This window comes from Loxodonta africana, chromosome 4 (assembly GCF_030014295.1).
Source record: "Loxodonta africana isolate mLoxAfr1 chromosome 4, mLoxAfr1.hap2, whole genome shotgun sequence".
Classification (NCBI taxonomy): Eukaryota; Metazoa; Chordata; class Mammalia; order Proboscidea; family Elephantidae; genus Loxodonta; species Loxodonta africana.
Genome location: NC_087345.1, coordinates 190202576 through 190220281, shown reverse-complemented (window position 1 = coordinate 190220281; position 17706 = coordinate 190202576). Strand labels below are relative to the sequence as shown.

Here is a 17706-nt window from a genome sequence, read left to right as displayed (position 1 = left end):
GATGTGCAGACAGAGTACTACGGAAGGGAGACGTGACCTTGTGAAATTACTGAGATTTTCCCATTTAAGAAATTTGTATTGGCTACCATTTTTTCAAAAGAGTGAATTTGTCTAGAAATTTAAAATGTTAATTTATTTTAATCATCCTTTCAGTGACCAAATTGGTTAATAAATAAATCTCTGCTTTCCCAAGTTATTCAAAAATGGCCAAATATGAAACCAAATTAAAGGTAAAACAGAAATCTGACTTAGTCAAGGGATACTACACTTAAAAAACAACATAGTTACCAGTGAGACCAAGTCAACATTCCTGCTACCAAGCTTGTGGGGTTTTGTGTCCTTCTTTTTGTTCTTTGAAGAAAGAGCATGCTCTTTTTATTTTTTCCTTTAAAATTAGAAATACTTTGCTTTAATTTTTTTTTAAGTTATCTACTAAGATTTTGTGCACATCTTAATTCTTTACATGATATTTCATTTGTTGCTTATAATTTATATAATAGCTGCCCTGGTAGTAGCACCTGTTAGTTGGGGAATCAGATAAGGAGTTGGAGCTGGGACTACACAGGCTGGTCTTTACAATAGCTGCTGCTGTTTTAGGGGAATTAAAGAACGTGAATAACGAGACATTTGGCATCCCCTCTCACCCCCAGACGGGAAGCTCTCCCCCTGACATGTCCAGTCCATTACAGAAGCAAGCAAGCAATCACCTCAAACCTGGTCGGCTGCTTGTACCAAGCAACTGCTGAGATAAAAACAAAATACTCCAGAGCATCTGTTCCATCTCAAAAACACCGCTCTGTTTCTCATAGGAACCCAGCGTCTGAGCAAACATCCTCCCTTTGACCCTTACAGAGCCTCAGTGGCAAACACAGCAATCGAAATTTTGCGAACTAGGGAGCTGTGGGCCAGTGCAAACTTTCCTGGTCTTTGCCAGAGATTAGCTAAAAGAGAAGTGTTTCCAGAAGAATGCAGGCGTCTTACCCCCAGGCCTGTGATTCAGTACCGGGCCCAGCTGGGGTCTCCTAGGTCCCTTCAGCTAATCTCGTAGCTCGAAGGCCTGTGCTGCCTGGTTAGCAGGCTTCAAATAAATACTATGTTTATATGTGCTTTGCGGTTTCAAGGAAACCCTGTTGGAGTAGCGGTTAAGTGCTACGGCTGCTAACCAAAGGGTCGGCAGTTCGAATCCGCCAAGCACTCCTCGGAAACTTTATGGGGCAGTTCTACTCTGTCCTGTAGGGTTGCTATGAGTCAGAATCGACTCGATGGCACTAGTTTTGGTTTTTTGGTTGCGATTTCAAACTCCTGAGCCAAAGGGACCAGAATTTGGGTGTTGCCCCTAGAATTTCCATTTCTGATTTAAGACAAGTTTTGATGAATGAAATCACAAATTGGTTGAATGTTGTGGTGCACAGTTTCACAAGCGCTTATTTATTCTGCAAGTTTAAAAACCAAGCCCTCCCTCAGGATTTGTTGTTTTGTATTTAAACCTTTAAGTGAAGAATTTCATCAAAGAAAACGACTGCTTGAATTAGAAAAGAAAAAAAAAAAGCTGGCAACCATTGTATGAGAATTTTCTAATTCAAAAGGTACATCACAAGCCTTTTGGTCACAAAGGGGAGAGATAACGGCTGAGCATTCAGACTCAGGTAATTTAACTTTTCTGTGCCTCAGTGCTGTCATCTGTAAAATGGGGATGATAGGAAGACTTAGTGAGTTATATACACAGAGTGCTTAACACCATGGCTGCCACAGTAAAAACCAGCCAGGATTATTCCTTTCTTAAACACCCTATAATTATCGAAATTAAAACATGTTAAGAAAACACGTGTTGATGCAATAATACATAGCAATACAGGTAGACCTTGTCTTGATAAGGAATAAAGCCTCGTTATAAGGCAAGAAGGTCTTGGTGAATTTGAACGCTTTTAAGGAATTGAGTGGATGGAAGCCAGAAGATGGAGTTTTTGTTTTTTTTCCTTTCTCTGCTCTTTTGCAGAGCTTAGCAGAATTCTGAATGAGTGTAGTTCATTCTCTAAGCTGTCCACCAAGTCTCTAAAAGATTTCAACCTTCAGACAATAGAACGGGTTTGGTGTGCTTCACAGCCAATCTGGAAGTTACACCACCGACCTCATGCCGTCCCGAAGTGACCCAAATACGAGGCACAAGTCAAACAACCAGCGTACGGCAGGAAAAACCTTCTTTTAAGGTGCTACTTTCTGCCAAGTCACCAACTCCTACAATCAGGATTGACTATAAACATCCAATTAAGAGGCATTTGGAACCTGACCTGAACACGGATCTTGTCTCTCCTCTTAATTATCGGCCGTAGATGACTACTACAACTGTCATTAGTTAGGTTTATTCTTTAGCCTCCTTCACAAGCACACACATGTATGCACATATGTGTTTGTGTATGTGCCGCTGCTGACGTATGTCAGCATGCCTGGAAGTATCAAGTTTTATGCTGGGAAGAAAGAGCTGAGAACAGGCACGCCGGCTGAAGGCATATGTCTCACTTGGATCGATTTTTAAGTGCCTGCTCTCCAAAGTGAAATCTGGTTGGAAATGCCAGGCACATGTTGATTCAATTTGATAAGATTTCAACTAACCTTCTCCTTCACCTTCTCATAAAGTTTGCTTTAAAAAAAAGAAAAATTACAGAAATACCTAACACAAAACAACCTTGTAATACTTGAAATTCATTATGATCAAATGTGATTGCTTATAGCAAGAAACAATCAAGAAAAATCCAAAAGGAAGAAAGTAGGTAATTATCTGCCTGAGGAATAAGCAAGGATGCTGCAGGTGGGAACAACAGCCTTGGCCAAGAATGCTTGCTCTGAAAAGACTTTATTCTTACTCATCCAATAATTTTTTTTAATTAAATTGAGCTTGGTGGTGGTTCTTCTGCCCTTGACCACACTGGAAATTCACCCTAGATCAAAACCAGGAATGAAAAAATTAGAAAAATAAAGCAAAGGATGGTTTTTCTGGATTGGCCTTGCACGTAAACCAGGCACCAGATTGAAAACTTTGTTTATTTTAACAGAACTGTATCATATGCAACAAATATAAGCTACTTCTACGGTAGCTACTGAAAACATTTTTAAGTGCTTTAGTGAGACTCTGCTATGTGATTAGAAAGGGAACAGTATGCGGTTTTCTAGCTCCATTCCTAAGCGTTTCACTGTCTATATTCAAAGGAGTTCAGTTTTGTCTGAAATTTAAATTTATAAAAATGGAATCAATAATGCAGGACTGTCATCACCCTTGATGGGGAAGTTTAGTGACTGAAAATGGACATAAGTGGGCTTTTATGAAGCTGGAAATGTTTGCTTCTTGACTGGTTCCATGGATGTGTTCACCTTGTAAGATTCTACCAAACTTAACAGTTACTGCTTTTGTTTTTATTAGATATATATTATGCTTTGATTAAAAGTACATACATTTCTAAATGTCATCTAAAAAATAAAGACTTTTTTGGCTTAAAATATCCACTGTTTTCCATAATACAAGGGCAATTTTTTGTAGGTTTGATTTGGCCTCAATAATGCTCTAAACACAAGACCAGGGCCCCTGGGTGGTGCAAATGATTAGTGTGTTTGGCTGATAACAGAAAGGTTGGAGGTTCGAGTGTACCCAGGGGTGCCTTGGAAAAAAGGTCGGATGATCTACTTCTCAGAAGCTGCTACTGAAAACCCAGTGAGCACAGTGCTACTCTGACACACATTGGGTCACCCTGAGTTGGAATCAACTTGAAGGCAACTGGAAAAACACACGCAGACCACTAGAACTTGGGTGAAGCAAGTGAGGCAGTCACCTTGGGCAAAAAACCCACAATGAATATAATATCAATATTTTAACTAAAGAAAGGCTCACCACAGAAAATATTACTCAGGGAAACCAAAAATAGAACTTATACTCCAAAAATTGCCACCAAACCGCTAACCGGCCATTCTGTCATTAAATTTACAGGAACAAATCAGATTTGGGAAACTAAGGGAAGATCCATTTTCATTCAGTGAGTTTATATTCTATGAAAATCAATGAGATTAGCAGTGTTTCCAAGTTAATACTAACTTAGGCAATTTTAAAAGTAGCATTAAAGAAAAGATGTGTGATTTACTCTAACAAACCTCCCAAAACTTGAATATCTCTAATTATAATTGCACTGTGATTAAACTTCATATGACATTACAAGACTGAAATCTGCCTTCCAATGCATTTAATTAGAAAAATACACACCTATTATTGGTTACACAAGGAAGAGCTTGCAAATCTAAATTATAGACAGGAAAGAACTCTGCTATGCCAGCCTTAAGTTTGGGTTAAGTCCTGCAAAACACCACTGTCAAATCAGGCCCCGAAGTCAGGAACTTGTCAGAAGAAACCACTACTGTGCTTTCTCCCACCACACTACTACCTTTTAAGACTCCTTTTCTGAAGCATCACATTCATTCTTTTTTAATGTTTTTAACCCAATGTCTGTGAAATTTTTATTGCTCCCCAGATGACGACATCTGATCTGAATGTAACCACACACCTCTTTGCTCAGCAGTATTTGTCACAAACCATTATAAATTATCATGCTGATAGTTTGCATTGCTGGGAAACCGGAAAACTTCCATAAATTCTAACTACTGTATCATTGACATTCTTGTTTATTATACAGATATAAAGTTTTATGCATTTCAAGATGTCTGCCTTACCATTGAGAGAAACTTGAGGTGAGCAAGAACCAACTAACTCAATGTAAATACTGGAAACCATTTCCAGTGCACCATGAACATTGCTTTCTGAGAAACATTCAGCCGGTCTCTTTTTCCTTTCTCTTCTACTATTAACTGGGTTTTTCACACTTCCCAAGCACGCGGGATTTTGCTGGTGTTAAAAACGGAAGTCACCATTCCTTCCACACCCTCAGCACTGTCTTCTCCTCTCAGAACATTCTCTAGTCTCTTCTTCCACATCACGTAACAATAAAAACACAGCAGTATGTCAGCTAGAAATCTCAGCCCAATGTTAGCCCCAAAGACAGATACTCTACTGTTCTATTGAGTGATGGATTGATGCCACACTCTGTTCAATAAAATAGTTGAGGAGGGTGTAGTATTATGTTTTCGATGCCCATTTGTAAGGAACGTGGCTCAGTGGTGGCACAAACATAAAGTGATGCATTTTGAAACTACCAGGCTTAGCTCACACATTTATTTTCCTTAGGGAAATACTCCCTCTTGATAACCACTGTGAAAACTTAGCACCGTTTTGTAAAGTAAGGCCCGTGGTGTACGTAAGAACTGAGTCAGTCTTGGTGCCACTCAGGTGAAAAGGTGTGACTGTATACATTTTAGTGTATTGTTGAAGTTACTAGATCATTTTTTTACCTACTTATAAATAAAATAGTAAGAGTTAAAATAAAATATCTATTTTTACCAGAACTGTATGAGTTGTTTATTTAATTACTTATACATCCCTACCCCCTACAAAAGCAAATTGCTTACTTGGGCCTGGAAGATGCGTCTCAATAAGCAAATGTACTACGAAATTGATTTCTTCAGCTCTCACATGATGAAAGTTGACTATACATGGTGATATTTTCAGTTGAATACTGACAATTTCAAAGAGAAAATGCAGGGTATATTATACGTGGATCATCCCATTACTAGATCAATATACTTAGTTTGACATCTGTCTAGTTTCCTATTTCCAAATGTTCTACCAATGACCAAGTTGTTACAGAGACCATAATAATAATGACAACTTATTTTGAGGGCAGCTTTCAACTTCTTAAAGGACTTTCATATCCAATACTTTGTTTTATCCTCACAGTTACTCTGTGACATGGGTATGGTGAGTATTTCTCCCTGCTACCAGGCAGAAAATATAGCTGAGTAAGGGATGGTTTAAATGTCTTACAACCACTTGCTCCTAATAGCGATACTTAAAAGCTTACCAGCTTATATCATCTTATGTCAATTTATATCATCTCAAGCCCACTTTTGGAAGTAGCCTAATATAAACTACAACAATGAAACAAAAAGCTTTGTTTTTGGGGCCACTAATAATACACTTTTGAAGTCTATGAATTTGTTTTTCAAAGGGTTTCTGGTGTTTTCCATTTTTCTTGGGAGTTCTAGCCACCTTTAGATTTTAAAGCTGTAGGTTCCTCTCATAACCCCAACAAAAGGAAGTAAGAATTGGGCCACATTTGTAGAATGCCAATTACAACCTTCAACAACGACCAGGAGTATTTTTTTACATGTGGCCAGCCCAGAAAGACAGCTGAGGCAATGTTTTATATTGGTCTTCCTATACCTTTTTGGAATTTTTCATTGATAAAAGAAATTTTTCATTGATATCATAGAGCGAAAATTTAAAACATGGCACAAAGATATTTTCCACTGGCACAATCTCCATTGACTTCATCAAGCTAAATATATCAGTCTTTCAAAGGCAGGCAGGAGGTGGCAACTTCACAGAGAACAAATCCTCGGTTCCCTGTAATTAAGAAATTGCCTAACTCAGTAGCATTATAAAACAGAAAAATTCTCGCAGTCATAATTATAAAAACAATCTTCCTGGGCATATCAGTTCTTCAATACCTTGTTGATATCGCTGAAAAATCTCTTCCCAAACCCCAACTAGCCGAAAAGTGCTCTTCCAATCCCACTATATCCACCCTCACACCACTACATGGCAAACCATTACTGTGTTTAGGGTTTACTGTGCCAGACACTGATGTAAACGCTTTACATATATGAGCTCATTCAATTGGTTTTCCTTTCTAGGCTTCTACCCCAGTGGTGTGCCTGCAAGAGCCAACAAAAGCCAACGCTGCCCGCGTCTTCCCAGCTCCATGCACAATGACATCATCTTGGTAGTTGGAGAAATCGGCCGTAATGGGAATATTTATGCCACAGAAATCAGCAAATGTTACACAGCAGAATTTTACCCTCTCCCCCAAAGGGACCCAGTTGTTAAACATTTACCGGCACACCAGTGCTAAAACTAGTGACTCTTCTAACTTCTTTAACTATTATATTACACATATACATGGTGTATGATTTACTGATCAGGAGTTGGTAAACGCAACTTTCCTGAAATCTAATGGCATCTTATATTTTGGCATAGTGTTATTACTTTACAAGAATTTCTTAAAAATATCTCCTAGCAGTTTAGGCATTATCAAAAAGTAAAATAAAATAAAACAAAGTAGAGAACAAGTCTCCAGGTTGTCTAGGTGATCAACACTGTAAACACCACCATACAGAATACTGAGGGAAAAAAAGACAATGAACTCCCTGTTCCCAACAGTCGCTAGAACACTCTGCTAATGGCCACTTCCACACAAGATTAAAAAGCCAATATAATGCCCTCACGCACTTGTGAATCACAGAACAAAGATTAAATTGGAATCAGCATAATTACATCGCATTGTAGTGTATACTAATTGTTTAGAAATTGATCATCGGTATATGGATTTATGCTAATTCTCAGGAACCAGGATGTTGAATTAGCCAGATGACCTCATTTTCCTGACTATGAAAAACTAGATGACCCTATCAACTCAACAGGTTGCTGAGCACTTCCAACAGGTGGGGACGTTAGCATAGTATTCTATTCTTCCCTAAAAGAGATATTCTCTTTGCATGCAAAGAGAACATCTCCTCTATAATGAACGGACCTGAATAATAACGTTTGTATCCAAAGCAAGTAGTAGCCTATATACATTGTACACAATCAAATCTACTCATTTTAAACCTTGGGAAAATACATCATTCTCTGAGAAACATTATAAAATTGACATTGAAATAGATTATTTTCCCTTAATAAAAAGATTGGTATTCAGATCCAACTCTCTGGATACCACACCACGTACAATGCAACAGAATGGGAGAATGAAGAAAAGATGGAGACAGGTGGTCTGCTCGGTGTCCAAGAGAGAAGAGCAAACGTGGAGTGAATTACTACATTTAAAGTTAAAACACACTCTCCAACTACTGTGGAAAGCAAAACCTATGCACCAGTTCTTTGATACAATGTGAGGAAATAAAATTTAGACTGTCACTATACCGTGTGGATCCTAATGGTCTGACCCCATTGCATGGGATCACCAAGAGTCAGGGGCTGCACTCCATGGCACGTAACTACAACAACAGTTGAGAACATCTTCATAATAATGAAATCTGGCGTAATGGACTAACTAGTAACATGACAACGGAAGGAGATAGGCTGGCTAATGCAGATGGATACAAACTGACTTCTTTTTGAGTTCCCATTGTATTCATTGCGCCTTAAGAATTATTTTTTAGAATTTTTCATAAAAGTCTTCCAATCATTAACTATCAAAAAAACCGTCATCTAATTCATCCTTATATGCCTTACTTTTTGGTCAATGACAATTTGTTTTCCCTGTAAAACTCGGTAAGACAAAGACAGCTTTTAAATCATGAAATGTGCCACAAATTTATTACAAAATATTCGACCTCACTATCTGTGGATGCTGTATATGTTAGTGACCCACAATATTTAATAAAAATGCAAGCGAGAGCTTGCGTTTCAGGTTCTTCACCTTCTCTGGGGGGGTGGGAATGTATATATTTCTTAATAAAAGAGTTCCCGAACCAAAAGTGTTAACAGGAAAAGGAGTATGGAAGATTACACATTTAAATATAATCTTCCCAGTTTGGGGAACTCAGAAATCACTTAAAGTAATTCAATTTCCATGCCGTTGACATATGATCTGCCCTAGATTGGAACCCCTCCTGGATCCGTTTATGCCCTGTACTGTACACAGGCTTTTCCGCCATAGACACCTATGACCACCAGATGGTGCTGTGGTGCCTGTTCAAACACGCGATCACTTACTTGCAGTCTCTGTCCTCCAGATCGAAGTGCGGGTTGAAGTTTATCATAATTCTCTGGTACGGGTACGGAGCCTGAATCAGCCATTCACATTTTTCACTTGGGTGATAAGAATGAGGATAACCAGGAGATGTGAGATACCCAGGGTTTTCAATTTTTATTGTACCACCACATTTATCTGCAAGAAAAGCAACATTTTAGCAGATCTTTCCCTTACACCCAGTTAGGCAGTCTAGCTTCATGTGTCAATTGCCAGATATTAAACATTCCATAACTTTTTAAAAGGGAACTCCAAGAAGTCTCCACAGGTCCTCAAAGTGACAGTGACAGCAACACCCTAGGAAGGACCAATCTTTGATCTCCAAGTGTTTGCCCAGGAAGGCTGACCAACGGAGACCTGAGAGCTCTCCCCACCTCCTCCCATCCCAGGAAGTTCCTTCCCAAGAAAAGGTCTTCTAGCACCTAAGAATAACAAGGATTAAAAACATTAAATCCCCTCAATTGATGTTAACATGGCCCCCAGGGAGCTTCTGCTAGACGTAATTACCCCCAAGAAGTGTAATCCCATTAAGTAGCAAGTTCTAAGTGGAAGGTGACTAAAAGAAGTGTTCGACCCCTTGTGTGGCTTTTTGATGATAAGCCTGGTCTATGTCATTGATCAGTGGGGATTGTCTTCCAAGGCCTCGATCGGCTTAAAACCAAACCTTTCTGTTGTTTTATCTGTCCATAAATCTAAGTGAGTCTCAGTTATCTCTGCTCTTGGGATCCAGGCCAACAGAGAACAAAGTATATTTGGTGAAGCAGAAATAATTCTGCTTCACTTCTCTAAGTTGCTCAGGCTTGGAGACCAGATCAAAGCAATGGGGCAGAAAGAAAAATAAATAGCCAGGCAGCATTAATTCTAATTACCTAAATACTGGGGAAAAATCACCACAGTGAGGCCTGGAGATCAGGTATGGTAAGCCACATTCTCACATTCTGGGAAAGGTGAGCTAACTAGTTTTCAGCCTCCATTTCAAAAAACCCAAGTACTGAAGTGATTCACCCAGAGCCAAATAAACCAGTTGCTGAGGTTGCTTTATTGTTCAGCGTAGATTTTTCTGGTCACTTTTTACGGTGGATTTCATACTGGAGAGCCTTAGCTTGAAACGATGCCACGTTTATTGATGCTTAATTTTGAGCAATAAAAATTCGGCGCATAAACTATGTCAGAGGAACAGGTATGAAAGCAGCGAAATATATAAGCCTATCAATCACAAATTTTCAGTAATGGTATATATAGATTTTAATATTGCATCTAATAGATTCCCTGTGGAAAGAAAATGGCATTCTTTGCTCTCAGCATGAATTTATAAATCTACAGAATTTTATTACAGGAAAACCAGGTCAAATGGAAATGAAAGATGAAGTGCACATCAAAAATGCATAAAGCTACATGCATTACAGAAATCATTCCCCATAAATTAAAAAGAAGACAATATAAATTATATATAATTTATATATATATATATATTCCCCCCCACCCCCACCCCCAGTTGCCAGATCTTTCTGTGTTTCCTAGACTGGCTTCCTTTGCCTGTGCTTTTAAAAGCATAAGATTTGCCTAGAAAAAATGATGTTGCAACTGGAGTTCAGAATCTCAGCTAATGATCATATTGGACACTGTTCTGTGATTCTATTGAGACTCTTGCATTATTTTCAATGTGCAGAAAACTTGGAAAATGACCCTGTTTCATTAAGTCTCCTTCAGCTCTGTACTAGCATCGTGGCAGAGTCTGGCATCTGTTAGAGGAGTGAAATAAAACAGCACAGCTTCCAGTCACTGGACAGAGTCACTTCAGAAGACATTTAGGTGGACTCGGTACCACACCAAGAGCTCTTTAATCTGTGACTTCTGAGAAAGTGACAGTGTAATAAGATAAGGTGGACTGCTAGACTCCCTGGCTCTGTTAAATCTCTCCAACAGTTGATTAAGAAAGAGCAATTTCTAACGACTCCGGACCATTAGTCCTAAATAAGGTTAATGAATTAATTTAGCAGAGACTGGCACTTGGAGGAGGTAGACACGGCTTTCAGAGGGCTGCTGTGTTACAAGGGCATTAACTGGCTCTGGTCACTCCAATCATAGCAACGTGGCTGTAACTAGTCAGGCTCACCGATCGAAGCTCAGGTTCTCAGCCTTCCCTACATTTCTGCTAAGAAAAAGAAGTCATGTACATACACACACACACACATGTATTTGTGCAATTCACAACCCGAAGCCTGAGAGCTTTTTGTATTAGGCTTCAAATCCACCTTGTGAACGCCTCCCCTACTGATCTAGTCCCAGGAGTTGTCGAGGGCAGAGGGTGGGTTACTGTAATTCCTAACCACTTGTGCTCTTTCAGTTGGAGGAGACGGTTATTTCATTCCTGGCCAGATTACACAAAGATGCCACCAACTCCGGTTCATTAATAAATTGAACTCCACATTCACAATTTTTCTCCCTGTGTTTTACTTCCAAGCATACCTTATAGAACACTACTTGGTAGCTGTTGGGGAAAATCTATTGCTTAAATCACAAGACCTTCAGAAAACGTATTAGGGAGATTAACTTCCACCATAAAGATGTGATTTAAATTCCTCTCGGTATGAACACCTCCGCTTGCAGTCTCTTATTAAAACAATATACCACAGAAAGTAGTGGTTGTTCTTTTCTTCTAATTACTTTGATTGAAATCTAAGTCAGACTAAAGTAAATATTTGATAATTAGTTATTAATAATCGCCCAAGACTTACTGTAAAGATAATTTCATACCCTTGCCTTCAGCAACTTTTCAGTGGTAGTTTAACGTGCCTACAACCAGGTCACATAAAACACATTATTTATGTTACATGGTCCTGTTTATACCCCAGCACGGTCTTTCATTTACTTAACAGTGAGTGGTTTGAAAGAGCAAAGTGGAAGCTGCAACTAGGTTAGGGGTTTCGAGATATCCTGGTGCCTTAGGCTGTATATATCAGATTCCTTTATTGACACCATGCAACTTTCATTCAAACTCCAGACGGATTAGGGACGAGTTACAAAACCGTGGGCGGGGGTTCCATCAACCAACAAGCCACTGTCTTTTGCAGGCACCCGCCAGAGGAAACAGTTTGGGGGAGTTGCAAGAGAACCAGGAAGTTGTTTCTCCTGGTAAAGTGTTCATTAACTTTTAACTGCCATCAAATTTTTGAAAGGGAGGCTCATCTAATTGCCTTTGGGAGGAAACATTATTAAGATAATTGGTGTGCTGATCTGGGAAGGTCGGCAGCTCCGTCTTGCAAGAGAGATAGGAAAACCTCCACAATCAAACAGCCAACTTCCAGGAGGGAGCTGTGTGGTCCAGGAGGGAGCTAGAGGACTTGAAATCCTCTTGCCATAAACCGATTGCTTTGATTTCTTTATTTCTCCGCCCGGATAAAAGTTTCCTTCGTCCGGGCGGATGGCTCCTCCGGCTTCATCCCAGCAGCTCTGCGTGAGTCGGGTTGCTGGGGTAGGAGGCAGAGCCCGGTAGGACGCCCGCAGCCGGGGAGCCCCGGGCGCGGCGCTGTCAGACGCGCCTCCGCCTGTCACTTACCGTTGCGAAAAGCGCTGGCCAGGGCGAGGGCGAGCGCGGCGCAGAGGAGCAGCAGTCCTCTCTCCATTCTACCTTCTCCGGACCTCCAGGCAAAAGCGGGAGAACGAGATCGCGCAGGGAAAATACAGCAAAGGGAGTACTCTGAAAAATCCCAAGCGCCGCAACTCCGCTCAGAGCTGTAAAATCCTCCAGCCGGTCTTGGAGGAAGGAAAGCAGCGAGGCAATGCCTTGATCCCAGAGAAACGGTTCTCGTTTTGTGTCTCAAGTCGCCTGCATCCTGTCATTTAGCTCCTGTTTCCTCTCCCTTTTCCCACACTTGTTCCTCTTCCAAGAGCCACTGCCCGAGCCATGTCTCAAAAAAAAAAAAAAAAAAAAAAGTGGGGGCTGGGAGGGGGAGGAGTGAGGTAGGGAAACATACACCAAAGCCAATTTCCAGAAAGGAAAAAAAAAAAAAATCCGAGTAGTCTCTGGACCCGTTGGAGCCGAGGAGCTGGCGCCCAGGGAAGGTCCGGGGTGTCTGCGGAAAGGAGAGGAGCAAGGAATGAAAAGAGGAGCGGGAGACAGAGGAGTTTCACTAACTGCACCCCCGCCTCCCCCACCTCCTTCCGTCCTCCCCCTCCCCTTCTTGAGCCCTTCCCTCGCTTCCTCCTCCCCTCTCCCTGCACAAGCTCGCCAGTAATTGCCTGACAGGAGAGGGGAGGAACAAGTTTCCCTCACTGTGCCTTCCCGGTCGGTCTGTCTGTCTTTCTCCGAGGCCCTGCAGGGATCTTCACGAGGAGGAAGGCTCTGTGATCTGCGCCGAGGGCGTGCTTGCGTGTGTGTTTGGGGTGGGGGTATCGATGTTGGTGCCAAAGAAGGCGCAGGGTTCGCCTACCTCGGCGGACCTCGCTTCTGCACCCCGGAATGAGAGCCGGGGAGGCTGCGGGGCAGCGAGGATCCCGCTGCCGAGAAGTGCGGGGCGCCGGGAGGTGGCGGCGGCTTCTTGCAACTCCAAATCCCCTTGCTGGCTAAGAGCGGGGCTTCTCCGCGCGGAGCTGGGCAGGGGAGCTACGATGCCAGCTTACTCCCCACCTCTTACTCCCCGCCTGACCAGACTGGGACCTGTGGCAAGGAGGATCAGGGCGCCGGCTGGGCACTCCTGGTCAGGGCTGGCGGGCCAGAGGTGGAAAGCCCAGCTGGAGTAGGAGACGCACTGCAAAACCGAGAAAGGGGAGGTAGTGTCAGTGCCACGTACGGCCATGTCAAACCGCCTAGGCGTGCGAGGCCGGGCTGCAGGCGGACACGGTCTCCCGCCCCGACGTCAGGGCGCGCGGCTGGTTGCCAGAGCGCCTGGGCGCCAGGGTGCCCGCCGTGCGCCGCGGGGCTCCGTTGTTCCCCGAGATTTGGACAAGACTTCCCCTTCGGGATAGAGGGGACGCCCGCAGGGTGGGAGATAAATCGCCTTCCAGCTAGGGGGCAGTCGCCGCCCAACCCCACCCAGCCCCGCGTCTCCGAGCCCAGGTACTCAGCGGTTTAGAAATTAGGGGTCCAGTGGCCCCTGCTTTTTTGCATCCCGGGGGAAGAGGAAGCGCTGAGGAGAGAGGTGGAAAGGGGGACTGACTATTGGCAGGGCCCGCACGTCGCCGACTCCCGGCAACAGGCAATTGTGTGCGCTAGTCCTATAGCTTCCTGCCCACTCCCACCTCCCCACAGAGAGGAGTCGTCACTGTCGCTGGAGGCTCCCCAGTTTCATCCCCCAAGGGCTCCCAGAGAACTGCTGTTGAAGTGCGTCTGCGGATATGAATAGCAAGGACATTTCAGAGAAACGAACAGTTTGTGATCATGGATTCAGCCCTTTAGAGGGGTCAGTGCCCGCGGATTCCCTCCAAAGGAGATCATGGACAAGGTGAAAAGGTCACTCTACCTTCTGGGAATTGGCGTTTATTTACATATCCCCAAATCAGAGCTTATTCCTACCTGGCTTAAAGAGCTGGCAAAGGAGATTAAGAATGTTGACAAGGAGACTCTGGTCAAAGGTTTTGGCGGAAGAACTAGGGGCGGGCAGGGAGAGTGGCAGCCCAAAGCGCGCCGGCCGGAGGCAAGGGTTTCACACTCGCGGGCTGAGGCTGGGCGCGGTGACGCGCGCCCCTCAGGGTGCAGGCGGGCTCCGTGCCCGCGCTGAGGAGCAGTCCGCGGCGCCCGCACTCATTGGTCCGATCAGATCCTTGCCAGTTTCTGGCTTCAAGCCCTCCTTTGCAAGTCTTTCTTCTCACCCTACCCGCGTCCGCTGAGCCCCAGCCGCCAATCTTGAGACCAAGACACCTCCGCTCCGCAAGCCATCCCTGTCTCCAGAGCGCCTCCTGTCTGTCCAGTTTGCTCTTTTTCGAGTCGCCGACCCCTGGGAGGCACTCCCAGCGAGGCGTGGGGTAGGAAGGTGACACTGGCCCTGGTATCAAATGGGTCGAGAGATAGGGTTTGCGGCAGGGGGGTGGGCAGGTCTACGCCTCTGGCCTGGCGGCTGAAGGAGGGAGGAGGCGGGGGAAAGCCGCGCCCAGAGCAGAGCCCAGGGGAGCCAGCGCTCCGGCGGAGGAAACCTGGGCTCCTGGCTAAGACTTCTGCTCGTCGCCGCCTCTCCGCCTTATCTCTGCTCTGCACGCAGCCCCAGCCCCGCCAGTCAGTCCCCAGCTGCGCGGGATCAACATCATCATCAGATTTGGGGTGGCCCCTAGTGACCTCAGTCCAGGGCTCGGTGGGAGAGACGGCTTTCAGCACCTGGCATATTGACAGAGAAAGGGAAACAGGGAGGTGCAGCATCAGGGCGTCCTAGAGTTACAGATAGTCGCCTTCTTCCTACTGGGACTGTGCGGCCCTCGCTCCAGGGAGCCGGTTCTGACCCGTCTGAGCCTCGGCCGGGTCAGCGAGGGGGCACACGCGGAAGACTGGAGCTGTGTTGTTTTTAGAAAACTGCTTCCAATCTCTCTTCCCCTTTCCCCGCTGAGCGTGCATTTCCCAGCCTGGACTCGAAAGGGCAATAAATAAAGCCATCGGGTCGCGCACTCAGGGACGGACTGTCCCCCACCCGGACCTCGCTTCCTCCGGGCTCTGGCGGCAGTCGCTCCTCCTCCGGCTCTCACGCGCCTCCCCAGCGGGAAGGGCTCTTCCGGCGCGTCAACGCTCAGAGAACGCCTGTCTCCTTTCTTGTTCACCAGCTAAGCACTTTTGCCCGCTTTTCTCCTGTCACCTAATAAGGCATGCAATATATACTCTAGGGGAAATACCATACTTAAGTTCTGCCACTGATTTTCCTGGTCTTAGCTGATTTAAGGCTTTTCTAGACTCCTTAGTTTCCAGGTACAGTACTGGATAATAGAACCCTACCTACCACGCTGCTTGATAATTGCTAGCTCGTGGGCTGCTGCAGAGCAAATTGCCCCTGCTAACAACCTCTTTCCTTTGCTCTTGTATTCCACTAAGTGCTGAAGAAGGTCAGCTTTAGATTTCTGCAATTCCCCAGCAAGGGAGACAGACTGACCTTTATACAAGAATAAGTGATAGCCAGAGGAGGAATTTGGCAGTGTTCCTGGGTTGATTTTATTTTGGTATGGTGAAGGCATCACTCTTTCCCGATATTGCAAATCCTCAGGCTAGATAGGACCCACTTCCAATGAAGGGAAGAGGTATAGACTGCACTCCCAGAAGGCCTTGCGGAGGCCCTGGGTCAGCATTATTCAGCCCCATTGACTAGCACTCAAGGACTGCTCCAGAAATAAGGCGCTGGCTAGGGTCCCCCAGAGTCAGGCTGGAACCATGGCTCATCGTTAAGAATAGACTGGGCGGTAAATGCTTCATTCCTTTCACCAAGCTCTCATCAATTCGTCAGAAATAAGATGAGATCCATTGTTCCCAGAAGGGCATTAAAGCCACTAACTTTCTCATAGTATTTCAGGTTGATGAAATGTGGAGATTTAGGTTGGTATACAAAAATAGTATCAGGTCTATCTTCGTCAAGTTTTTAAAAGCATCAAGCCCAGGCATCAGAAATGCAATAAAATAATATATTTTTAGTAGGCTCTAACCTACATTTGAGATGTAAGAATGGAAGAAGTAAAACTGGAAAAAGACTAAAAAATTGGAATTTAAATTAATCTACATTATTTAAAATAATTCAATTTAAAACAGCATTTATGTCAAATGTCTCTATCATAAAGAGATGTCTTTTGGACCTCATTTATACCTATCTCCTGAATTTGTATTGCCAAAGGAAAGAAGGAACTAAACAAATGAATTTTTACTTTATGATACTTTATTTTTGGCCTTTCAAAAGTTATCTTGATGACATGATCGTATACATGGAAAACCCTAAGAAATCCTCCAGAAAACTACTGAAACTAATAGAAGAGTTTGGAAGAGTCTCAGGATATAAAATAAACATACAAAAATCACTTGGATTCCTCTACATCAACAAAAAGAACACCAAAGAGGAAATAACCAAATCAATACCATTCACAGTAGCCCCCAAGAAGATAAAATACTTAGGAATAAATCTTACCAAGGAAGTAAAAGACCTATACAAAGAAAACTATAAAACTCTGCTACAAGAAATTCAAAAGGACACGCTTAAATGGAAAAACATACCCTGCTCATGGATAGGAAGACTCAACATAGTAAAAATGTCTGTTCTACCAAAAGCCATTTATACATACAACGCACTTCCAATCCAAATACCAATGTCATACTTTAAGGGAATAGAGAAACAAATCACTAACTTCATATGGAAAGGAAAGAATCCCCGGATAAGCAAAACATTACTGAAAAAGAAGAAAGTGGGAGGCCTCACCCTACCTGATTTCAGAACCTATTATATAGCTACAGTAGTCAAAACAGCCTGGTACTGGTACAACAACAGGCACATAGACCAATGGAACAGAATTGAGAATCCAGATATAAATCCATCCACGTATGAGCAGCTGATATTTGACAAAGGACCAGTGTCAGTCAATTGGGGAAATAATAGTCTTTTTAACAAATGGTGCTGGCATACCTGGATATCCATTTGCAAAAGAATGAAACAGGACCCATACCTCACACCATGCACAAAAACTAACTCCAAGTGGATCAAAGACCTAAACATAAAGACTAAAACGATAAAAATCTTGGAAGAAAAAATAGGATCTACCCTAGGAGCCCTAATACAGGGCATAAACAGAATACAAAACATTACCAAAAATGATGAAGAGAAACCCGATAACTGGGAGCTTCTAA

General features: G+C 43.3%; 1 protein-coding gene across 14 annotated transcripts in view; it reads right to left on the bottom strand.

Annotated features, from left to right (window-relative positions):
- The window catches only part of NRP1 (neuropilin 1), a 188466-nt gene extending 173933 nt beyond the window's left edge, over positions 1-14533 (bottom strand). For 7 of the 14 annotated variants that reach the window (XM_023539787.2, XM_023539790.2, XM_023539789.2 and 4 more), the window contains exons 1-2: positions 12466-12982; positions 8870-9044 (exon numbers count right to left, since the gene is read on the bottom strand). In XM_023539787.2, coding sequence (XP_023395555.1) covers positions 8870-9044; positions 12466-12532 — 242 coding nt within the window. In that variant the 5' untranslated portion in view covers positions 12533-12982. Of the gene's footprint in view, positions 1-8869; positions 9045-12465; positions 13012-14421 lie in introns of those variants that run through there. The other 7 variants (XM_003420718.4, XM_023539794.2, XM_010600280.3 and 4 more) reach the window with 4 other exon arrangements.
- Between the last annotated feature and the right edge of the window lie 3173 nt (positions 14534-17706).